A 26,062-nucleotide genomic window follows, 5' to 3' on the forward strand; every position below is an offset into this window, starting at 1 on the left:
ACAAAAATATTTATAGCAGCCCTTTTTTGTGGTGGCAGAGAACAGGAAATTGAGGGGATGTCCATCAATTGGGGAATGACTGAACAAGTTGTGGTATATGAATGTAATGGAATACTGTTGTGCTATAAGAAATGACTTCAGAGAAACCTGGAAAGACTTATATGAACCAATGCTGAGTGAGGGGAGCAGAGCAAGGAAAATATTGTATACAGTTACAGCCCCATTGTGCAAAGACTAACTGTGATACACTTGGCTCTTCTCAGTAATGCAAGGTTCTAAGACAACTCTTAAAGGCTTATGATGGAAAATGCTATCCACACCCAGAAAAAAAATTATGGAGTCTGAATGCAGATCAAAGGATACTATTTGCTCTATCTCTTTTTTGTTGTGTTTCGTTTCTTCTTCCTCATGATTCATTCCATTAGTTATAATTCTTCTTTGCAACATGACTAATGTGAAAATATGTTTAATGTGAATGTATATGTAAAGCTTATGTCAGATTGCATGATGCCTTGGGGAGGGTGGAGGAGAGGAACAGGGAGAAAATTTGGAACTCAAAAGCTTGTGGAACTGAATGTTGTAAACTAAAAATAAATAAATTATTTTTCTTTTTAAAAGAAAGGGTCCTCCTTAAATTTTGTAAGACTGAGGGTAGGTGGTGAAAAGGAGGCTAGTTTGGTAATTTCCCATTTTGCAGGAATGAACTTCCCATAGTTAGGAAGGTTGAGAATGTCAAAAGCACATGTAGATGACAAGGGACAGAATGTCATTCTTTCACTTTTAGTAAGAGAGGCAACAGGTATGAGGCTGAATATTAATCATTACACCTCCCTCAATTTCGGAGGATGCCATTTGGCCCAATATCTATCTTGAGCAGACCTTGTTGCAAAACAATTTCTTCTCCCTGGTAGATTTCTTTCTTCTCTGCCTCCCCCCAACCTTAGACTGAGATTAATGACAGTACAACATTTATATGCTGTTAGTTCAAGATTTTTTTTGGATTTACCCCTTCCTTATCATGAGGATGTTTTTTTTTCCTTTGAGTGTATATTTTCATAAGATAAGAATGTCATAGTAATGCAGATGTGATTTTGAATTTAATTCTATCTACTTTGTTTCATTTTTCTACTTGCCTGACATCATTTTAGGACAGCTAGATGCCACAGCAAATAGAGTGCTGGGCCTGGAGTCGGGGATACTCATCTTTCTAAGTTCAAATCTGATCTTAGATACTTCTCAGCTGTGTGATCCTGAGCAAGGCACTTAACCCTGTTTGCCCCAGTTTCCCCATCTATAAAATGAGCTAGAGAATGAAGCGGCAAACCACTCCAGTACCTTTGCCAAAAAACCCTAAATGGGGTCTTGAAGAGTTGGATATGATTGAAACAACTGAACAACATCAAACATCATTTTAACAACCTCATTGTGAAATTAGAAAGACTGGGACAGTCTTGTTGGATTGTTACTGATGTTAACGTGATGGTTTGCTTAGGCTCTTTCTAATGAAATATGTAAATTGAATCAACTCCCCAAATGGTATAATGTTTGTTTGGTTTTTTTTTTTGTTCAGTATCACAAATAACAATAGTCAATCACCTGGGGCTGATATGTCAAAATCTCTGAAAGAGCTAGACTATTTTATTATTAAATCATTGTAAAGGCCAAATTGAATTGTGTACAACACAACACTTGGTCTATTCTGCCAATGAACTTGTTACCTCTTCAAAAAATAAATTTGAGATTGTTTCCTATATAATCCTAGAAATGAGATCTTAATAAGAGAAACTTGCAACAAATCTTCACACATACACACACACACACACACACACACACACCAGTTACCTGTTTTCCTCTAATTTTAACTGTGTTGGTTTTGTTTGTGCAAAAAAAATCTTTTTTATTTTATATCGTCTAAGTTGTTATTTTTATTTTCTGATGCTTTATATTGCTTTTTTGCCCACGAACTCTTCTGCTTTCCAAAGATCTAGAAGGTAGTTTCTTCTTTGTTCCTCTCATTTATTTATGATGTCACCTTTAATTTTTTTTAAGTGTTGTATTATTTGGAGCTCATTTTGGTATAAGCTGTTAGTTATTGGTCTCTACCTAGTCCCTGCCAGAATACTTTCCATTTCTCCAGCAAGTTTTGTGGAATAGTCAGTTCTTTTTTGGTGTGTGGGGGGGGGAAGCAGGGCAATTGGGGTTAAGTGACTTGCCCAAGGTCACACAGCTAGTACATGTGTCAAGTGTCTGAGGCTGGATTTGAACTCAGGTCCTCCTGACTCTAGGGCCAGTGCTCTACTCACTGAGCAATCTAGCTGCCCCAATAGTCAGTTTTTACTTCGGGAATTGGGGTCTGTGATTTTATCAAACACTTGGTTATTGTTCTTTTGCTTCTACATATGGTATACCTAATCTGTTCCATCTATTAGCCTTTCTAGTGTTTTCATGATTACAGCTTTGTATTATGGCTTGATGTTTGATACATCTAGACCTTCTTTCCCACTTTGTTTTTCATTCTTTCCCTTGACCTTTTTTTCTCCAGATGAGTTTCATTATTACTTTTTTTTTTTACCCCTTTAAAGTAATCTGTGGTTGGTTTGATTGGTACAACACTGGCTAATACATTAATTTAAGTTTTAATTATATTAGCTTGACATACCCATGAGCAATTTATATTATTTCAATTATATAGATTTGACTTTATTTACATAAAACATGTTTTGTAGTCAGATTCATACACTTCCTGTGTGTATCTTGGAAGGTGAACTCCCAAATATTTTTTATATTATGTAGGTATTTTTAATGGAATTTTTCTTTATCACTTCCTACTGGATATTATCAGTAATATTGTGCTGATGGCTTATTTTCATATCCTGCATCTTTGCCATAATTGTTACTTGTTTCAATTAATTTTTTAGTTGACTCTCCAGGGGTTCTCTATACCATCCTATCTTCTGTAAAATGGGATAATTTTGTTTTCCTATTACCCATATTTATTCCATCAATTTCTCTAAGAAGAATGTTTTCAAATACAAAGGAGAACATAAAAAGAGGATTATGTAATGTCATGTTTCTTTTGCATATAGCTTGATATATATATATATGTATATATGTATGTGTATATGTTTGTATTAAATTCAGCATGTTATTTTCAAAGATGTCCAGCTTCTTTGTGTTTTTTTTTTCTGAACTTTGAGTTTGTTCCCTCCTGTGCTTTTACAAAAAATGTTTCAATGATTTCCTTATTTATTAAATTACATGACTAAACTAGGTTATATCTAACATTCGTTCCAATTCCAAATCATATCATTCTAAGCAGGGGCTAAACTAGGACTGAAGGTTGAAGTCAGTATTCTTTCTCATGCCCCCATCTGTGCTTGGAAGTTAATGATTAGAGGCTCAGGCTTCAAAACTAGGGCTTTGAACCCCAAACCCAACTGGTCTTCTTTTTCTTTTCTCTTTCTTTTCATAGGATAGTCTCCAAACTATCCTATGAATCTTACTACATGTGTGAATATGGAAAAGTTCCTTAACTTCTCTACTTTGCAGTTTCCTTATCTTTAAAATGAGTATAATAATATCTGCAAATCTTCTTATAGATGATGTGAGAGCCAAAAGAAATAATTCATATATAGGACTTTGAAACATTAAAGCACTATATAAATGTCAGAGTTTCTGGTGTCATTATTCTTAGTAGTAGAAATCATAAAATAATGACCAAAATATTATTCCTGATCCTCAGTTCTGCTCATGGTACTCTCCTGCTTAAAAATATTCTGTGGCTCCCTAGGGCTTACAGGGTAAAATTCAAACTTCTTATCCTGATACTTCTAGTCCAAGACTCTCATTTTACATGAAGAAATTAAGGATCAGAGAAGTGGAAAGAAAAAACAAACAAACAAAAAAAAAAAACTTCTAGTACAACAAGTCATGAAAGAGTAACCTCATTGCCATCTGATAAGCAGTTGCTCTGCTATCCCTGGAGGAACTCAGAGACAGCAAAATGGACCTGCTGAGTTGAATTACCCAAACTGCATTCTGTCAAACCACTTCACATGAATCATGTAGTTTCCTAGCACCTTAGAGATTGATATATGATATTTGATTTTTATTATTTGGTTTTGTACTCATGTCTTTGGAATTCCTATTACAGGGAGAAGCTGGACATCCTGGGATTCCTGGACTCAAGGGAGATAAGGTGAGCACTTCGGAGAGGCCTGAATGGGCATATCTCAGAGTCCTATGAATCACCTTCCTTTTCCTTTAGCCTCCTTGAGGAGTGAAACTGAAGGAACCTATCAGTGTTAGGCTGAAATCAAACTTCTTTGCTGTCTCACCTGTCACTCATCAATTATCAGTGAGATTGCCTGCGACTTTACAGTCGCGTTTTAATAGAACTAGAGGAGATCCGATGCTTTTCCAGATTGATAAGACCTGCCAATATTTATGGGCCAGTGACATAACCTTTGAGAGGGCAGTCTCACTTCTATCTGAAGTGGGGTTAGAAAGCTTTTTAAAATTCCTATTAAAGTTTTGATTCTTAGTCTGCTTCTCCTCTAGTCATTTGGGAGATTCTACCCAACCAGATTGGGGATAGAGGTCTATGAACTTCCCCTCAGTCTTCATAATTCTTCTTTTGTTGCCATGCAAATTATCCTGGAAACACTTTAGATCCTTAGGACTAAATCCTCTCTAAACCCTGCCAATAACACAATCACTGGGTTTTGTTTAGCATTACAACCTGGGACAAACCTTTATGGTCTCCTTCTGAATAAGGCACACTTCTAGCTTTGTTGGTAGCATGCAAGAGAAAAAGGTTCATAATCTAATTGAGGGAATAAGGTTTAGGCCTATGAAACAATCTTCAAATTCAATCCAACAATCATATATTAGGTATCTACTATAGATAAGAATAAAAAGATGAAGAATAACATAATTACTTTTCTAAAGGAGTTTATAATCTACTTAGAGAATGGCATGTAGACAAGTTGAAATGTGATAACTAGGCATGTTTAGCCTGGCAAAGAGAAGTCATAAAAATGTTTACTGGCTATATTCAAGTGTTTGAAGAGCTGTAAAGTGGAGGAGGGATCAAGTTGGTTCTCTTTTAGCCCTCAGATGGGAGAACAATGAATTATGGTGGGAGTTACAAAGAAAACAGGTTAGCAATGTTGGGGGAAACCAAGAGCTTTCTAAATAATTAGAGATGTCCATAAGAGGAATGAGTCTTCAAGCAGAGAGTGAATTACCACTTTTCAGATTTATTATAGTGGTAATTCCTTTCCAGCATGGATTGGACAAGATAGCCAATGATGTCACTTCTAGCTCTCAAAATCTGCTTTAAGTTTAAAGAAAGAATAAGGCAAAGAAGGATATGTGGAAAGGTGGTTCACTTTTAACTAGGCTGATATAAAGAAAGTGCTTTGCCAGCCTTAAAGTACAACATGTTCACTGTTATTATTCAGGAGATGGAGGAGGAGAGAGGAAACATCACTTGCAATCTTCCTGGAGAGCTTGACACCGTAGCTGTGTCTTAAAGATGAAGAAAGATTTCTTGTAGGAGAAATGTGAAGGAAATATAAGAATGGGGCCAAACAGATGCATAGAAGAAGTCAAATACACTAAGGCAAGAGAGGATAGGACAAAATCAGAGAACAAAGACTTGTCCACTATTGTTGAAATGTGAGGCAAGAGAAAGGAATAAAATAAAATTAGGATGGAAAGGTAGATTGATGAAATGTTATGTTGCCTGGAAACCTATATTTTATTCTGTATGAAACAGGGAAACACTGAAGGGGAGAGAATAAGACAAGAATAGAGTTTTAAGCACTAATCTATTTCAGGAAATCTGCTTTCTGTCCGCAACTGGTCATTGGGAAGTGACCTTGAGAATCTCACTTTCCCTCTCTGTGCCTCAGTCTCTTACTCTGTAAAATGAGAGTCAGTCTAGATCAGAAAGTTATTCACCTTTTTTATGTCATGGACCCGTTTGGCAGTCTAGCAAAGCCTTTGGACTCCTCAGGAAAAAAATGTTTTTCTAAGCATATAAAATAAAATATATAGGAGCCCCAAAGAAACCAATTCTCCTGAAATAAAAATGTGTTTTCCCCATCCTTGTTCACAAAACCCCTGAAATCTATCCATGGACACATTGGAAGTCTATGGATGCCAGGTTAAGAACCACGTGTTTAATGATACTTAATTCCACAATTCAAGAATTCAGATCCCTCAAGTTAAATCAATCAGTATTTATTAAGTACCTACTATGTGTCAGATACTGTGTTAAGTCTTGGAAACAGAAAGAAAGGAAAAATATAGTACCTGTATCTGGAGAGCTCATGGTCTAATGGAGGAGATAACTTGCAAACAATTATGTACCAAGATATATGCAGGATAAATTGGGAACTGATCAACAACGGGATAGAAAAGGCCTTTCTGTAGAAGGTGGGCTTTTACTTGAGACTTGAAGGAATCTAGAGAAGCTAAGAGACAGAGATGGGGGCCATTCCAGATGTGGAGGATAGCCAGCGAAAATGCCCAGAGTTGAGAAATGAAGTGTCTTGTTAAAGGGACAACAAGGAAGTTACTGGATGGCAGAGCAGGTGACGTGGTGAAAATGCTAAGACAACTGAAAAGGTGGAGGGGGCAGGGCAGGTTATGAAGGACATTGAATGCCAAACAGATGATTTTATATTTGATTCTGGGGGGTGATAGGGAACCACAGGAGTTTATTAAGGGGAAGGGGGAACATGGTGAGACCTGCACTTTAGGAAGATCACTTGACAGCTTAGTGAAAGATGGAGTAGGGAGAGAGTTTTAGCAGGAATTTAGCTAGCATTGTACAGTAGTAGTTGAATGGTGAGGTGAAGAGGACTTGCATCAGAGGGGTGGCTGTATCAGTGAAGAGAAGGGGATGTATTTGAGAGCATTACGAAGGTAAAATTGACAGGCTTTGGCAACAGACTGGATATGGGAGTTGAGAGAGACTGAGAAATTTAAGGGTGACACCTAGATTGTGAGCCTGGGTGACTGTGAGGATGGTTGTGCCCTTAATTGGAAAGTTATGAAGAGTGGAGTGTTTGAGGAGAGAAATAATGAGTTTGGTCTGTGACATGCTGAGTTGAAGATGTCTGTGAAACATCCATTTCAAGATGTCAAATAGGCAGTTGGATACATGAGACTGGAGGTCAGCAGAGAAGTTAGTCTTGGAAAAGTAGGTTTGAGAATCATCAACATAGAGATGATAATTGAATACATGGGAGCTTCTGAGATCACCAAGTGAAACTGAGGAAATAGAGGAAGAAGAGAAAAGGGCCAGACAGAGGCCTGTGGGACACCTATGATTAGCAGGTATGATATGGATAAAGATCCAGCAAAGGAGACCAAGAGTGGCCAGATAGGGGGTAGGAGAACCAGGAAAGAGGAATTCCACCAAAACCTAGAGAGAAGAGAATTTGAAGGAAAAGATGGTGCTTTACAATATCAAGAACTTCAAAAGATCAAGGATTACGAGGATTGAGAAAAATACGGTGTGCAATGGAATAGGGAAACAAAGGCAAAAACAAAACAGTGTTTTGAATAATTTCTATTATTTTTTTCTACCCTAACATTCTTTGTTCTATTTTTTTAAAGACCTAACATTCTGTGTTCTTGTAGTCTATGATCTCATTTTTATTGTAGAGTTGTTTCAGTTGACTTTGACTCTTTGACTTTATCTGGGGTTTTCTTGGCAAAGTTACTGCAGGGGTTTGCCCTTTTCTTCTCCAGATCCTCAGAGGGGCAACTAAGGAAAACAGGGTTAAGTGACTTGCCCAGGATCACACAGCTAGTGAATATCTAAGGCCAGATTTGAACTCAGGAAGATGAGTCTTCCTGACTCCAGGCCTGGTGCTCTATCCACTGCGCCATCTAGCTGCCCTCTACATTCTAAAGTCCTTTCCAAGTTCACATTCTGTATTTTTGTGTTTCCTTCCAACTGTGACATTCTGTGATCCAAAATAAATTTGCCACTTGTCCAGGTTTGTTTAGATTGTCTTCAAGAGGAGCAAAGGAGTGAGGCCTTGGGAAGTTATGTTAGATCAAACTGAATTTCCATTCACTTTTAGGTTCAATATATTTAGAGATCACATGGGATTTTGTTCTCGACACTCCCCTCCCTCCATCCCTTAAGAAATTTCCTACAGTGACTCAGTGAATCCGTTCTATCATATCATTGTGAACTGACAGGTTCCCATGGAGGGATTCAGAGTGGGCCAAAGTGTCTGAGAAAGGCTGTGGCATTTAAGGTTTCAGTAGCTTTTCATTAATTGTGGCTCTATTTTCTTTCCACCTGCCAAGGATCTCAACTACAATTTTGTGAATTTTATGCCTTTCGGTGTGCATATGCCTACATAAAACCCAACAAGGGTTTAAGAAAATAGCATGGTACAAAATATATAGCATGTGTAGTTGAATCACTTAACTTCACTGTCTTCATTGATCTCATGGAGAATATCTCCTCTACCCTGTCTATATCACTAGGTTGCTGTTAGTTGTGAGGCTCTGATAAGATGATGGCGGATTATTTGTCCAATCCCTCCAGCTGTTGGTTCTTTCTTCTTCTACATTCCATCTACTCTGACTATATTTCATATGTACCTGACTGCTTGGCTGCTGTGTCTCCCTTTAGAATGTGAGCTCCTGGAGGGCAGAGATTGGTTTTGTCTTTCTGAGTATCACCAGCATTTTAGCATAGTGCCTGGCACAAAGTAAAGAGCTTAATAAAATTATTGTTGACTGGCTATATAACTTTGATGTATTTATTATTACTAATATATTAAAATAATTCAAAGTTCATCCATGATATAGAGGCAATATCTATAATAGGAAGAGCCTTGGGGTGAGAATCAGAAGACCTGGAATTTCTGGTTCTGCCTTTAGTTATCTGTATAATCTTATATATGTTATCAGATCTCTCTCAACTTCAATTTCCACACATGTAAAATAAGGTTTTTATTCTATTTCAGGGGTTCTTAACTCTTTTGTGTTACAGTTTAGTTACAGTTATAGTATATCCTATGGACTCCTCAGAATAATGCCTCATAAAGTCACAGCTAAAGTCTCATTTCTGTTATAATCTTTTCCCCAGTCCTTCTTAATCTTAATGCCTTCTCTCTGAGACTAACCATGATTTACCCTGTATATATTTCAGTTGTCCATCTCTTGTTTGCACAGTCTCCCCATTAAAGTCTCCCTTAAGAGTAGGACTTTTTTGCCTTTCTTTGTATCTCCAGTGCTTTGTACAATGCGTTCCATGTTATAGTTGCTTAATAAATATTAGTTGACTGCCAGATTAATGTTTTTAAATGCTTTAATATTTGCAAATAAAATACATAGAATTATAAAGGAAACCAATTCTATTCAAATATAGTTATCAAAATATATTTTTAAAATATTCACAGACCCAAAGTTAAGTTCTCCTGGTCTACATATTCATTATGGCTTGTTCTGGCTTTAACATTGTATGTCCTAATAACCTATGTTTTAAGACCCCTGCCAGCTATAACAATACTCTTCTAGTCAGTATTCTAAAACCTCTTCTGCCTTTAACATTCTTTTGAGTAGATCTTAAGGGCTTCTCCTCTTCCTATTTGCTAATGACATGCCTCACCCATCACTTTTGGAGATGTTTGCAATGGAGTACACCTCATTATAGCAATTTCTGCTCTGTAAGAGACATATCCATTTGAACCAGAGCTTACATGCCCATCTCCAGCATCCTGACAAAAGAGGGTTTTGCTGGAACATGAATGCCATTGGAGTTTCAATTGTTGGACTGAAGGCAGCAGACACATAATCATCCAGATGAACACCCCCACCTTTCTTTCCTAGCCTGTTTGTTAGTGCTACAGCAAGCATCCAAAGGCATCATTTTTCCCTGGCTCTAGTGTGATTTCATACGCCTTTATCATCAATACTACCAACTGGCTAGGCTCACTGTGATTACAGTGTGTTATGAGGAAATATTTGCTCTGGCAGAATAGAGATCATTTGTATTGTAGAATGCTGTAGGTAAGTTGGAAACAATACTTTCCCATCCATTATTCCATTTGATGCTCAAAGCAACCTTGATGGGAAAATGCGGTCAAGAATAATTATCTCCATTTGATAAATATAGAAACTGAGGACCAGAGAAGAGAAATTACTTAGAGCTTTCATATAAGCTGGACCCAGAAGGGAAATTAGATCTAGTCCAACACTCTCATTTTACAGAAAAAGAACTTAAGGTCCCAATCGATGTAGCTAGTAAGTATTGGTAGGACCAAGACCTGAATTCTCATGTATCTTCTAACTTGGAAGTCAGGAAGACTTGGGTTCAAATTCTGTCTCATAAATGTACTAGCTGGGTGATCTTGACTAGTCCCTTCTTATGTAAAATGAAGGGGTTGACTTGGATGGTCCTTAACATCCCTTCCAGCTCTAAAGCTATGACCCCCTGACTCCAAATACAATGTTCTTTCAACTACATTGTGCTGCTTCACCCTTTCCTCTTGGGTATGTTTTGTTTACTCAGTGGGATTATAAGATTTATATCATCATAGTTTGTACTTTACATACCCAATTTCGTGAAATCCTGTAGACAGTGCAGGTAGGTAGTATTTATCTCCATTTTACAGGTGAGGGAACAGAGTCCCACAGAAGTTGTGTTACTAAATAAGAATGATTAGTATTTATATAGTGCCTACTCTGTGCTAAGCATTGTGCTAAGAACTTGATGCTCATAGTAACCCCAAGAAGTTGGTGTGTCATTATCTCCATTTTGCATTGAGGAAATTGAGGCAAATAGAAGTTAAGTGACTTGCCCAGGGTCACACAGCTAATAAGTATCTGAGACTGAATTTGAACTCAAGTCTTCTTGACTCCAAGTTCAACACTCTCTCCACTGTACCACCCAGCTGCCTGGTTACACAGCTAGTAGGAAGCAAACATTTTGGCTCTACATCTTGTCCTCCTCTTTCTATGGCACACTGTGTCTCACGTTCCTTAAGGTCAAAGACTATATAATTTTCTTACATCTTCTACAAACTCATAATATTGTACACATAATAGGTACTTCATAAATACTTTTGTATCCCTCTTGATTTTGAAACAAACCACTAAGATCTTTGAGACAACTTCATGTGGAGAAGAGTTAGAGGGCAAATGTGCCCTGTCTTCAAGTCTTCGATTCCTACTATAGATTATAAACTCCTTGAAGACATGGTCTATTCTATTTTTGTCTCTGTATTCCTAGAACTTAAGAACAGTGCCTAGAGCATAGAGTCCATTTAATAAATGCTTGCTGACTGATGATTTGATTTGAGGCTCTCACATTGGCAAAGAGATTAGATTTCTATGTCTACCCAGAGGACAAGGCTCTGTGTTTTGAGAGCATTTGCAGAGTCTAATTTAAGCATGGTGGGTGGAGGGGAAGCACAGAACCTTACTGAGTTATCCATAAATGGAATGGACTGCCTTGGGAAAGGTAGGTTCCCCCTTGATGGAGATTTACACATATAGTAGATAGCACTTGATGAGGGTTCTATACAGACTTTGGTCAGGTACGGGGTAGACAACATAGCTTCTGAGATTCTTTTCACCACCTAGATTACATTCTTTTGGGATGTCCTGGGGACTTGAAAGACAGATTGGTTATCTGTAACTCAGATTTTTATTTACTGCCGAAATTGACATGGAATGGGAGAATTCAGGTTGCATTACAACTCTGCCATTTCCTGTATGACTTTGGGAATATTGATTTACCATTTAACTGCTCTGAACCTCACTTTCCTTATTTCTGAAATAATAGGATTGAATTAAATTGCCTTTAAGGTCCAAATCTGCTATACCATGACCTGAAGTGGGGAGAACCTGATTCTTCATCAGGGCTTTTGATCATTGATGTTATTAAGATCGAATGTAATTCTGATTAACATGGTGATCGACTATGATTCCAAAACACCAGTAATAAAACATGCTATGCCCCTACTGACATAGAAGTAGTGGACTTGAACCATACACATTTTTGGATGTAACAAATTCAGGAATTGTTTTGCTTGATTGTGCATATTTGTTGCAAGGGTCTTGTTTGTCTTTTTCTCAAGGGGGTGGTGGAAAAGAGATATGTTTTATTAATTGAATATTTAATTTAATTTAAAAATAGTGATTGAATGTTGTTTTTCATCTTTTTTTTTTAATTTTAGGGCTCCTTGGGTTTATCTGGTCCCCCAGGGAGAGAGGGAGCCAAAGGTGTCCGGGTAAGTTTCATGGGATGGTATATTGGACTTAATAATCTCTGAGTCCCCTTGAATATATGACTCCAAAGTCATGTCTTCATCTATTACTACAGGTCTAATATTCTATAATTTTGAGATTTTGATTCCACAACCTTAGGATACTTTAGAAAGAGCTTTGACTCAGGTGTCAGAGGGCCAGGATTCAAATCTCATCTTTGATGTATAACCTCAGTAAAGTAATTTAAACTCCCAGGTCCTCAGTTTCCTCATCTATAAAAAGAACATTTAGACTATATGGTTTTATTTTTCCAGCTCTAGACCTATGATCCTTTGATTAGATTCTGTGCATCTATGATTACTTTACAAAAATATGTTTCCACGAGTCTTAGATTCTGTAAGCTCAAATTCTAGCTATCCTGGCATCACATTTCATTAAGTACATTATGTGCATCATGGCCAGGGGAAGTGGGGAAAAATGAATCATTATTGAGTGGAGCACCTCATAGGGAGTATTGTAACCATTTCCAGAGCAACAGAAGCCAGCGGCTAAAGGTGAATAGTCTACATGTTCCTGCTCCTATCTAGCACAGTGGCCCGTGGTATCAGTCTTCTAAGTGAGGAGAGGAAAAAGGCCTATGAGCTGGAGACTTTCCTAGGGATTAAGGCAGTAAGTCCTCCAGTCTGTGGAGTGGGCATGGGGCTCTGTAGGAGCTGGAGAGAAAGGGAAGAGTCTCTGATTGGAGATTTACTCTTCCTTCTAATCACAGGATGATTTGGGTTATAAGGAAAGGAAAAAGCCAGGAACAGAAGAGTAGCCACCATCATTTTGCCAGGCGGCTGTGGCTTGTCAGCTCAGGGGGTTAGAGCAGCAGTGATAATGAGGATGAGGTCATCCACTCTTTCCCGTAGGGGCCAGTTAGCTTCTCCCCAGTTTGTGGCCACAGCCCAAGCTCCTAACCCTTTCTGGCCTCTCATAGGGAGAGGTACTTGGAAATGCAAACTCATTTTAATCCAGTATAAGCCAAACATGGCAAATCTACTCAGAAACAACACAACAATATGATTCATCCTAAAGACAAACACAAGATATTTTTAGATTTTGCCCCTGGTCTGGCTTATCCTCACCAATGCTACTCTCTATCTTTCAGTGCAGATGAAAAAGATTTGATTTTGGGGGCCCTTCCCACACAGACATGATATCAGAAAAAAATTCCTAAAAATTATAAGAGGTTAAATGGTAGGCTCCAAGACAGAGAGTTAAGATTCAAACCTAATCTTTGGATTGTAAATCCTTTGCTCTTTCTACTACATAACACTGGTTACTGAGAACAGAAGATGTTTCTAATGTACCCAAGTTGTCTTTTTAGCCCTCAGCTAGTTCCTGCTCTGTCTTTGTGATTTCGGGCAGTGAGTTTAGTTTCCTCACTTACCCTAAATGTCTTCGTACATAAAATGAATGAATTTGACCAGTGGTTCTCAAAATGTGGGACGAGGATCCCCTGGGATCTTTGAGGTCAAAACTATTTTCACAAGATGTTATTTACCTATTAAAATACTCCTCTGTTTTCCAACCACATAATTGTTTGAGGCTGGATTGTCTTTATATACTTCAACCAAAACTACATGTCACAACGGATTGATTGTAGGAGTAGATATAAAAATCCAGATGTCTTTATTAAACTCATCATTAAAGAAATCTTCAAAAATATGTAAAACCATGCCACTCTTCTAATTTTTTATTTTGGGAAAATATTATTTTTCAGAAATTTGTTTTTATGTTAACATGCAAATGATTCATTCTTATTTTAATGGATTAATAAATACTTCTAAAATGTATAATTTTAAAAATTTTAATATGGCAAACATCTCTAGAAATAGACCACACAAACAAAAGCCCTTTAGGGTCATAAATAATTTTTAAGTAGGTAAAGGGATTGTGAGATCAAAAAGTTTGAAAACTGGCTGGATTAAAATAATGATCTCCAAGCTTCCTTCTAGTGCTAAAAAAAAAATCTATGCTCAAGAACTCTTGTAGCTTTCACAGTTTATGTGATAAGCCCGACATTATATTTTCTAACATGTTGTGTTTCATTGTTAATATAAAAATATGTTTTGTATGACTTCACATGGATAATCAATATATTGCTTGCCTTCCCAAGGAATAGAGGCAAAGCAAGAGAAAGAGGATTGGGAACCTAATTTTTTTTTTTAAAATGAGTGTTAAAAACTTTTAAGAATGTAATTGGGAAATATTTAATGAAATAAATTATATATTCACATAAATATGTACATATATACAAATATGCACACATATATACATACACACATATGTGTGTATATGTATGAGATATATATATATATATATATACATATATACATATATATATATATATATATATATATATATATCATGCTATATTTTAAGATCCTTTTCGACTCTTAACAATCTCTATTTTCAAGTACCTTCTAGTCCTAAGATCTAAGTTTCTGTGAAAGTTTGTTTGGAATAGCAGGCTTAGAAAGGAAATTTGGGACTCACTGTTTTCATGAATGAAAGACCACCATATTGGCTCAGGTTGCAATAAAATTTTATTTTCATGCAGGGGGAGCCAGGGGAGCAAGGAGAACCTGGATTACCTGGTGAGGTGGGCCTGAAGGTAAGCTTCTTTCTTTGTAACACATTCTAATAGATTGTAAGTTCCTTAAGGGGAAGAATTATTCTTTTTTGTGCCTTGCACACAGTAGGCATTTAATAAATATTTACTGAACTGAAATTAGTGATATGCATTTCTAAAACCATACCTGCAAAAGTTCAGTTAGTCAGCTAGCTAAAACTGGCTTTGGATGAACTAATGAAAGATTCTATGATCCACAAGATTATAGTCTATTAGAGGAATAAAATGAAAATACTCCTGACTAGGAGTGCATTAGACAGCAAAATGTCCTATGAAATCTTGGGGGGGGGTGTCATTACTGATCAGAAAGCTTTAATGGATGAGGTGACGCTAGAGTTGTGTTTTAAAAGAATGTGTAGGGATTCCACAAGCAAAGGAAGGAATATAGAATATAGCAGAGTTATTACAGGGAACAGTGAGCAAAAGCATAAAGGTAGGAAGGTAGAAGGCCTGTTGGGGGATTAGTGAATTGTCCAGTATTCCTTGACTTTAATATGCGGATGTAATCAGTATGAGAAGGGGCAGTATGAGATGTATGGGCACCAGTTTGTGGAGCCCTTCAAATATCAGACAGAAGAATCTGAACTTGATTTAGTGAGCAGTAAAAAGTCACTAAAGGTTTTTGAGCAGACATTTTTGAGTGGCATGTCCAAAACTTTGCATAAGGAAGATAACTTGGGCAGCAGTGTGAAGACTGGATTGGAGGTAGGGGGTGAGGAGAGACTGGATTTGAAACAGGAGTTGACTACAGTAGTCCAGGTGAATAGTAATTAGGGTCCATACTAGGGTGGATACAGTGAGAACAGAAATTAGGTGACAGATTACAAAACTGTCTTAGAGATGCAATTGGCATCTGATAACTGATTGCCTATGTGATGGCAGGGAGAAGGAAAAGCCCGAGATAGCCCCAAGGCTACATGCCTGGGAGACTGGCTGAATGGAGTTTCAGATCCAAAGAGTACATTTCAAAGGAGGAGAACCCACTATGTAGGAGGCGGGTGAGAGTTATGTGCTGTTGGCATTTGGATTTGCCACAGTCAGAAGCCTTAGCTGGCAGCCCCTGGAAGAAGCAGATTCTGTCCAGTATTCCTTTCCTGCTTCCATTAAAGAGTGTCTGTAGAAACTGTCCAAAGACCATACCTCAGCAATGTCCAGAATCATTCCAGGTTTGTCCTCAGGACTCACCCAGGATCTTGCTGACTGCAGAGGAAAGTGTGAGTTGTGAGAAGTTTGAGGAATTACAGCCATTTTTTCACTTAGTAATGCATCAGCAAAGTCCAGAGAACTGAGAGATGGAGAGGGTGAGGGGGAACTGGAAAGGTCACAGCTACCATTACAGTTGGCACAATCACAGGGCTGGTGAGGTCACTTCTCTTTGTCTGTTTCTAAGGAGGGCCAGCCCTACCTATGACTTTCAGGTATCTGTATAAGACACTCAGTAGAGACAGCTTATGTTTTTGCTTATATTTTCCCCACCCATGGAGAGTTGGCCACTCCCTGTGTAGAAACTGACTTCAATATCCTGGGAAGTTTAACCTGGAGAAGAGAAGATATTGTAGGGTCATGGTGCTAGAGTTGATTGCTGTCAGAAAAATCTGAATTTGAATCCTGCTAGATATTTACTAGTTTTGTGGCTCTGGACAAGTCATTTAACTTCTTTCTACCTCAGTTTCTTCTTCTGTAAAATGAGGGAGTTGGATTTGATGGCCAGGTATAAATTTAGGTGGACTCATAATGCCAGGCTCCCTGGTGCTGTACTGTATATTAGCATATGAAATCACTTAACATCTTATATCTTACTTGATCAAAACCTCCTCGGTGGGGTGCAGGCCGGGCAGGAATTATTATTCCCATCTTGCAAATAAGGCAATTGATGCCAAGGGAGGAGAAGTACTTGTCCTACCTAGTTTACCAGAATTCTGTGAATTACTTGTAAGACTTAAGGTGCTATAAAACTTGATTTTAAGTGAAGAAGCTTAGAGAGGATGATGGTTAACCCAGAGGAAAATAGCACAAGTTTCTATTGCACTTTTAGATTTATAAAGCACTTTTCTCAATACATCCTATGAGAGCTGTAGTGCAAGCAGTATCATCAATTTAAAGATGAGGAAAATGAGATTCAGAGAGATGTTGTGATTGGCTCAGGTTACACAGTCAGTAGGCATTAGAGGCTGGATTCAAACCCACATCTTTCCACCTGAAGTTAAACAAGTCAACAAGTATTTATTGGCCACTGACTATGTGCCTATCACTGTGCTAGGCATTGGGAATATAAGTGCTAAGAATGAAATAATCTCTAATTGTAAGCCATAATGGATGAGATGCTGTAAGAGTTGTTTTTTGAAAGAATATGTAGGGATTCCATAAGCAAAGAAAGAAATAGAGATTGTTGCAGATGTATTATAGAATGGTCTGAGTAAAAGTTTAGAGGTGTAAAATTTGTTGGGAATGGGTGAATTATCCAGATGCTCACTTTCTAATGGAGGAAGAAAGAAGATATATATGTGTGTGGCTTTTCTATTACATCATAGCATATTTATAAAGTGAATAAATACAAATAAAAACAAAGTAGTTAATTAAAAGGTAATTCGGGAAGAAAAACAATTGCATTTGTGGGATGAAGAAAGACTTCATGAAGAAGGAGGTGATTAAACTTCATCTTAAGGGAAGAGAGGGACTCTGTGAGGCAGCGTTAAGAAGGGAATGAATTACGTGAATGTGAGACAGCCATTGCAAAGGCATGGAAATGAGAGAGGGAATGCCATGGGTATGAGGAACAGAGAGAAAGCTGGGATAACTCGATCACTGAGCATAGAAAGGGGAGCAATGCTTACTGAAGTTGGAAAGAGAGACTGGGGCCAGGTTGTGAAGGGGTTTGCAAACTAATCAGGAGAGTTTATACTTTATCCTAAAGCCAGAAGGAAAACGTTGTAGATGGTTGAGTAGGGAAGTTACTTGGTCAGATCTGTGTTTAAGGAAAATTATTTTGGCAGTAGAGTATAGGAAGGACCAGAGAAATGAGAGACTTGAGACAGGGAGACCAATTAGGAGGTTGTTGCAGTAATCTAGGTGAGAGGTGATAAGGGCTTGAACCAAGGTGACATCTCTGTGGATGGAGAAAAGGGGTCAGACATCAGTGATGTTATGAAGCTAGAAGCTAAAAGATTTTCTCAACAAATTGGATATATAGCATGAGGTAGAATAAAGGTTGCAGGATAATGCCAAGGTTAGAAACTTGAGAAACTGGAAGGATGGTGATGCCTTTGACAGAAATAAGGAAGGCTGGGAGGAAAGATGAGTTCCACTTTAGACATCTGGAGTTTAAGATTGTTTTGAAATGTGCAATAAGCAATTGGTTCTGTAAAACTGAAGTACAGGGGAGAAACCAGGGCTTTCTACCTATCCATCCATCCATCCATCCATATCTATCCATCCATCTCTGTTTGTCCATCAAGATATCTATATATCCATCCATCCATCCATCCATTCATCCATCTATCTGTCTATCTATCTATCTATCTATCTATCTATCTGTCTGTCTGTCTGCCTATCTGTTTTATTTACCTTCTACACAAAGATGATAATTAAACTCAAGAACTGATGGAGTTACCAAGATAGAGAGCATAGAGAGAGAAGACGTCCTAGGACGGAACCTTGAGGAATATCAATGGTGAAGGGGCCTGGTACGGTATGAGTGAATAAATCAAATCAAGTCAACAAGCATTGATTAAGTGCTTAGATTGCCAGGGGATACAAAGATATAAATACAAGGTAAATTAAGGGCAGCCCCTGTCCACAAGAAGCTTTTTTTCTAATGGGGTAAGAATACAAATAAAGAGGCCTGAAAAGTAGAAGATAGAGGGGAGTACCAACGTGGGGGAATGGTTATAAAAGCTTGAGAATGAAGGATGGTTGGAAACTCTACCTCGAAATAGAGGTTCTAGAACAACTCACCAGTGAGAGAACAGGGATGTAGAAGCAGAGAGAAAAGGTAGCTGAAAGGCAGCAAAGGTGACTAGGCTAAGACAGGTAGGAGTAGAACCAGGAAAGAATAGTATCATGCAAACCTTGGAAATAAGAGACAGTTTTATTTTTTTCTAAGACAATTTTTTTATCTATACTGCTGTCTCAAATATAATGAAATTTTAGGTGTTGTGGGTACTCCTGGGTTGGGGTGACATATTTGGGAATGATATTGTCCCAGTTACCTCTTACATCATCCCACATAATTTGTTTTGTGTCAGGGTAGCTCCAACTGCCTTTTATTATATGAGAAGCTCTGAGTTTGATCATACAATCTCTGCTTCCTTTGATTCTTCTCATGATAAGGTTGTAGTTTTTTTGTTTGGTTTGGTTTCTTTTGTTGTTGTTCTCCTGATATTTCTTCCTTTTCACTATTTTTGAAAATGCCTTTCCAGGGACCAATGGGGCCTCCAGGACAACCAGGGCCTCCTGGACAGATCGGGATTCCAGTAAGTAATGGCACTATCTAGAGAACAAATTTTCCCTCTTGGAAATGTTTCTGCTTGATTGAATCCCTCTAGGCGACTGAGCAGTGCAGGAAGAAACTTCCAAGCCCTTGTTTATACTCACACACAGCCAGGGTTCTAATTCCAGCTATGCCACCAATTAGTCCTAGTACAATAACCAAAAAACAATGAAATGACAGGTTCCTAGATCTAAAGCTGGAGGGCACCTCAGAGTTTATCTAGTCCAAACCTCTCACTTTATAGATGAGGAAACTGAGTCCAGAACAGTGAAATGATTTGCCTAAGGTTGCTCTTACAGTAGCAGACCCAGGATTCAAACACAGTCCCTGTGGCTCCAAGTTGAGCCTTCTTTCTACTGTGTATTATTCCCTTGAACCTTGCAAGTTTGAAAGATCTGTAGACTTGAAGCTGTAAGCCCTGGGTCAAATTCTGGGTCTGTCACTAACTAGTTAAATAACACAAAATAAGTCACTTTCTCTGTTTCTCAGTTTCTGTACTTCTAAAACCAGAGCATTGTAGTATGGGGTCTCTAAAGTCCCTGCTAGCACTATTGTTAAAGAAAGCCTAATGTGACACCATTCATAAGGGAAGTTTGTCTTTTAACAGGACACTACATTTTGGCAAAAGAGATCACTAGTAAGGGGATTTTAGGTAACCACAACCTCAATGGAGGATGTACTTACTTATTTGTTTATCTATTTGTCCATCTATCTGTCTATCTCTCTATCTCTCAATCTGTCTACCTATCTGTTTGCTTTGGGAAGCTAGGAACAGATAGGGTAGCCTATCCATTGGAATCCTGAAATCATGTCATAGAGACAACCACACTACAGTTTCACTGTCTTCTTTGGCCTACTCTGTTTATAGATTCATAGATCTCAGAGTCTAAAGCAACCATAGAGATCATCTATTTGAATCACTGCCTGAAAAGTGAATTTCTGATAGAAGCTTGAGGTGAATTTCTCTTATAACACTTAGAGATTAAGTCAATTGCCTAATATCCCATAGTCCTTCTGTGCCAGATGTGGGCCTTGAACCCAAGTCTTCTTGGATCCCAGGCCAGCTCTATATCATCAATACCTGGTCTCCTTTCTTCCATGTGCTTATGCCTTAAATACTCGATAACAGCAATTATACCCTCTGTGATTTTTTTCTTTTCTAAATTAAATGTCCCTGATAATCAATCCTTCAAACATTCATAAGCATTTATTAAGTACTTTATGTGTGTTGGTCATGGTGCTAAATAACTAATTTTTCTATGATTCTTTAAGGTGGGGTGGGGAAACAGTGGCCTCCAGGCCACATGTGGCCTTCTTGATCCTCAAGTGTGGGCCTTTGACTGAATCCAAACTTCACCAAACAAATCCCCTTCATAAAAGGATTTGTTCTGTAAAACTTGGACTCAGTCAAAAGCCCACACCCCAGGATCTAATTGTGGCTTTGAGATGGAAGATTCCCCACCCCTCCTTTAAGGTTTACAAAGTGCTTTCCTCACAATAACCAGGAGAGGTAGATAATGCAATTAATGTTATCCTCCTTTTATAGATGGGCTCTCCTGGCTCAGAATGAATGTTAATAGTAACTTTCTCTTTTGGCCAGCAACCCTAAGGGTCTTCCCCTCCCAGTTTGATTTTTTTTATTCAAGGAGCCATCCCTTGACTCACTTCTTAAAGAGGCCTATTCACTGAATGAGGTTACCTCACTCAAAGTGAGAACCTGAAAAGACCTTTGCCTAAAAAGGCCAGGGTTTTCTATAGCATTGTGGGTCATCTCCAGTCATCCTGATGAATATCAGGCCACTGGACCCAGATGGCTCTGGAGGAGAAAGTGAGGCTGGTGACCTTGCACAGCCTTCCCTCACTCAAATCAAAGTCAACTTCAAGTCATGTCATCATTTCCCTGATGTCATGGTCTTCATTGAGAATGAAAGACAAACAGCTAGGTGGTGCAGTGGATAGAGTGCCAGGCCTGGAGTCAGGAAGACTCATCTTCCTGAATTTAAATCTGGCCTCAGATACTAGTGACCCTGGGAAGGTCACTTAACCCTATTTGCCTCAGTTTTCTCATCTGTAAAATGAGCTGGAGAAGGAAATGGCAAACCACTGCAGGATCTTTGCTAAGAAAACCCCAAATGGGTCAAGAAGAGTTGGACACAGCTGAAATAACTGAACAACAACATTTTAGAGATGATGAAACTGAGGGTCAGAGAATTGAAATGCATTAACCATGCCCGAACTCTCTTGATTTGAAATCCTGTGCCCTTTCCACTTAAAGACTTTCAATCACACGGAACTCAGTAACTTATGAGTGAGCCCATAAAATTTTGGAGCAGTTCTCATTTTTAGGAAGTTTTTCATTATTTTGAGTTGAAACCTTCTTCTTTACAGTTTCCTCCCTGTAGTTGTTTCCACTTCTGCCTTATGAGTCTATGCGGACTCTCTTCTACTTTTTTTTTTTTAGTTGGTGCTGAAGGGGGCTGAACCTCTGGTTTCACTGTTACAGGGAATTTTCAATAATGGTATTCCCTCTCTCAGTGCAAATCAACAACTGGTATGAAACATAGTTTTAGAAAGTGGCCTAGAGCACGTGAATGTTAAGTGACTTGACCACTATCCAATAGCCCAAGCCTTGAACACAAATCTTTTTTGACTCAAGTGTCAGCTCTGTATTACAACATTGCTTATATGCAGATGGCTTTCAAATCTGTGACTCTAGGCGGGAACTGACTCCCTAGACTTATGTGTCTTCTCTATAATATCTCCAAAAGAACCTAGTAGTCCAGAGAACTGGGCTGCAGAACTTGTTCTGCCGTGAGCTAGCTCTATGTCCCCTGGACAAGTCACATGTTTTTACTGAGTCTTCATTTTCTTATCTGTAGAACAAGAGGTTGGAAGAAGATGATCTTTTAGGTCTCTTCCAGCTCCAATGTCTCTGTAGTTTGCAGGATGAGAGGTTGCCAGTACCACTGAGGACAGTGTCCTCTGCCTGTGGTTTGGCCCAGAATAGGCAAATGATGAGTACAGGAGTGTAATTGAAAATATATATGATTTCCTTTCTTTGTTTGTTTCTTTGACAGGGTCTCCGAGGAGAGCGAGGAGAAAGGGGCCCTCGAGGAGATAAGGTATTCAGCATGCCCTTCAGTCCTTACAGTGTTTAGGATATAATCAAGGAAATAAGGTTCCTGATGACTGTCTTCTGTATGTGTGTTCCCACATGCATGTACATGAACATGAGCGAGTATATGCGACTACAGTTGTGCATTCTTATGCATGTATCACTGTGAATTGGTTCATCTTTATATGAGCATATTTGTGTTCACATGGGCATATATATATACACACATATATTTAACTCTCCTTAGTTCTTTTTTCAAAAAATATAAAATATCAATAGTATTGAGATTGACGTGTAATCACTTCACAAAGAAAAGTGTTACCTGAAACAAGGTCTTCCTGTTTAGCCTAAGATATATCTGACGGAGCACTGGATATTAAGCTTGGAGACATGGTTTTTTTCCTGATTCGGGCCTTGGGACCTTGAGCAAATCACTTTGTGTTGGGCTGTAGTTGTTTTAAATCTAGAAAATGAATTTGTACTAAATTTTCTCTAAGCTCTCCCTCAGCTGTCACATCCTCAGTTCTGAGATTCAGGGCTGAGAACTGGAGGCTTTTGCCTGGAAAAGTCTCCTTTATCACCCTCTAAAGATAAATGGTATACTTTTCCAATTTAAAAGGGTTGGGGCAGCCTGTCTCTCCTCTACTGACCTCCTATAATTGAAAGAGTTCTAGTACTGGGTCCACTGATTTAAAAACAGAAAAAAACAAAAAAACATAAAAACAAATGAACAAAAAAGGACTGAAAACTTTAACCAAAAAAATTTTTAAACTTCCATTGAGCCTATACTATTTGTATTTCTGCGACAACCAAGTGCCTGTTCTCTGGATGTCAAGGCCAAGGTGATCTCCTTCCTAGAAGGGAAAGTAAAGAAACTTGAAGGATGCCTCCTCTACTCTAGGTTAGGGGAAAATGAACCATTCCTAGAGGAAACAAAAGCCAGGTTTCAGTGGCTGGTGGGGATGGGGGCAACTCTGGCATGGAGAAGGGGAGACTTGGCCCTTGTTAGAATTTTGTAGAATAGATAAAAGTTACACAGAGGAGGAAGAGAAGGAAAGGGTCAACTGTATGTTTAGAGAAGGAAAACAGATCTGAGACTCTTCCTGAAGAGGAGGGAGCTGGATGCTCTAAGGAGACAAAGGCAACTTGTCCTGCAAAGAAGACTATAGTAGAGATCCACAAAAACTGTCTGTTATACCATCATCCAGTTAGGGTCATAGGGAGAATTAATAGTAGTAATAGTTTGTAATATAGTAAGTGTAATAATAATATAGTAATATATATGCAATATATATATGCATATATATATAATATAGTAATAGTTTGTTGGGCAGCTAGGTGGCAAAGTGGATAGAGTACCAAACCTAGAGTCCAGAAGACTGAGTTCAAATCTGGCCTCAGACACTTATTAGCTGTGTGACTCTGGTCAAGTCACTTAACTCTATTTGCCTCAGTTTCTTCATCTGTAAAAGAAGCTGGAGAATGAAATGGCAAACTACACCAGCATCTCTGCCAAGAAAACCCCAAATGAGGTCACAGAGAGTCAGACATGATTGAAAAACAAATGAACAAAAAAAGTGTATGTTGTTTTCTAGTCAAGGGGATTGAAGCAGCTATTTGTTAACTCAATAATGGTAATAGAGAAGACTTTCTGGTGTAAGTATCCAAGTTATAGCAGAGAAATTTCTAAGACATTAAAATGAATGACCACTACCCACTTTTAATGTTTCATGTGCCAGAAATGATGCTGTCAGAAGAAGTTTAAAAATTGTGCCAGTGATTACACGGGCTCTTTAGGAGATGAAGAAGATGAGAGAATCATAAATTATACTTTAATCTCTTTTAAAGAAAATTTTACTGTGCCCAAAGGGCTATAAAAATGTGCATACCCTTTAACCCAGCAATACCACTCCTAGGGCTATATCCCAAAGAGATCGCACAAGTAGAAAAGGGACCTGTATGTACAAAAATATTTACAGCAGCTCTTTTTGTGGTAGCAAAGAATTGGAAATCAAGGGGATTCCCATCAACTGGGGCATGACTGAACAAGTTGTGGTATATGAATGTAATTTAATACTATCATAGTATAAGAAATGGGGAAGATACGGACTTCATAATAACCTGTAAAGACCTACATGATATGATGCTAAGTGAGGGGAGCAGAGCCAGGAGGACATCGTACACAACCATAGACATATTGATTCTGTGATGACTAACCCTGATAGACTTCACTCTTCTCAACAATACATTGATTCTGCGATGACCAGCTTTGATAGATTTGGCTCTCCTTAGCAATACAAGGTTCAGTGACAGCTCCAAAGGACTCATGATGGAAAAAGCTATCTACATCCAGAGAAAGAATTATGGAATCTGAATGTAGATTGGGGTAAACTGTTTACTCTCTTTTTTTCTCTTTTTTCGTTTTTATTCTTCTCCCTCATGATTCATTCCATTGGTCATAATTCTTCTTTACAACTTGACTGTTGTGTAAATAAGTTTAATGCGAAGGTATATATAGAATCTATATCAGACTATATGCTGTCTTGGAGGGGAGGGGAGGGAAGGGAAGAAAATTTGAAACTCAAGAACATGTAGAATTGAGTGTTATAAACTAAAAATAAAAAATCCAATTTAAAAAAAAGAGTTACCAGGTTGAAGTGCAGGATTCTAGGCTAGAGGATTTCACACCTTCTCTGGGTGGCACTAAAGGGGCAGAGCTACTTCCTACAAAAGGAGACCATTTTGCCTCTCAGAAGTACTGCCTTCAGTGGAGCTGAAGTCTTCATCTCAGCTGCTGTAGAAAAGAAGCAACTGTAGAGAGGAAAATGGCTGCTACTTTGAAAAAGCTGCAGGAATTTCAAGGGAAATCACCTGTAGCATCTGCAGGAGCTACTTCTCTGAGCCAGTCACCATCTGGTGTGGGCACAACTTTTGCAGAGCCAGTCTCTCCTGGAGCTGGAGACTTCGAGCTACAGCTTTCTCTTTCCTGAAGGCAGATAAGTGTCCCCAGTTAGAGAATTCCCAGGAGTCAATGGGATCCTAGCACAGTTGACTGACCTGGGCAAAGAGCTCTGCTCCCTGCTTTTGCAGAATACTGAAGGACAGAACCAGTGTTCCAGGCACCAAAAAGTGTTCAAGCTCTTTTGTGAAGATGACCAGACACCACTCTGTGTGAGATGTTCCCAAAGCCCAGAGCATGGGGCTCACAAATGCAGGAAGAAGCTCCAGCACATTCACAGTCACTTGCAAAAGCATTTTGAGGAAGTTGAGGAACTTCTTGCTCAGGAGGAGAGACTTGTTGATGACTGGAACTGGGTGATCACAGGAGCATATACCAAACTGCACAAGTTCTTGAGGGAGGAAGAATCCCAGTGTCTTGAAAGGATTATGGAAGAGGAAAGGGCTAGCCAGAACAGGTTATCCCAGCATAGGCAAGCCCTCCAGGACCTCATCCTAGTTCTGCAGGAAGCAGGCCACCAACCCAATGTGGTTCTGCTACAGGAAGTCAAACAATTTCTGGGAAGGAGTG

The 26,062-nt window shown here is 38.6% G+C and overlaps 1 protein-coding gene across 1 annotated transcript in view; it reads left to right on the plus strand.

Annotated features, from left to right (window-relative positions):
- Positions 1-26,062, plus strand: part of COL22A1 (collagen type XXII alpha 1 chain) — a 570,107-nt gene that overhangs the window by 247,125 nt on the left and 296,920 nt on the right. The window contains exons 12-15 of the mRNA XM_036741444.1: positions 12,222-12,275; positions 14,858-14,911; positions 19,348-19,401; positions 22,496-22,540. Coding sequence (XP_036597339.1) covers positions 12,222-12,275; positions 14,858-14,911; positions 19,348-19,401; positions 22,496-22,540 — 207 coding nt within the window. The remainder of the gene's footprint in view (positions 1-12,221; positions 12,276-14,857; positions 14,912-19,347; positions 19,402-22,495; positions 22,541-26,062) is intronic.

This window comes from Trichosurus vulpecula, chromosome 1 (assembly GCF_011100635.1).
Source record: "Trichosurus vulpecula isolate mTriVul1 chromosome 1, mTriVul1.pri, whole genome shotgun sequence".
Lineage (NCBI taxonomy): Eukaryota > Metazoa > Chordata > Mammalia > Diprotodontia > Phalangeridae > Trichosurus > Trichosurus vulpecula.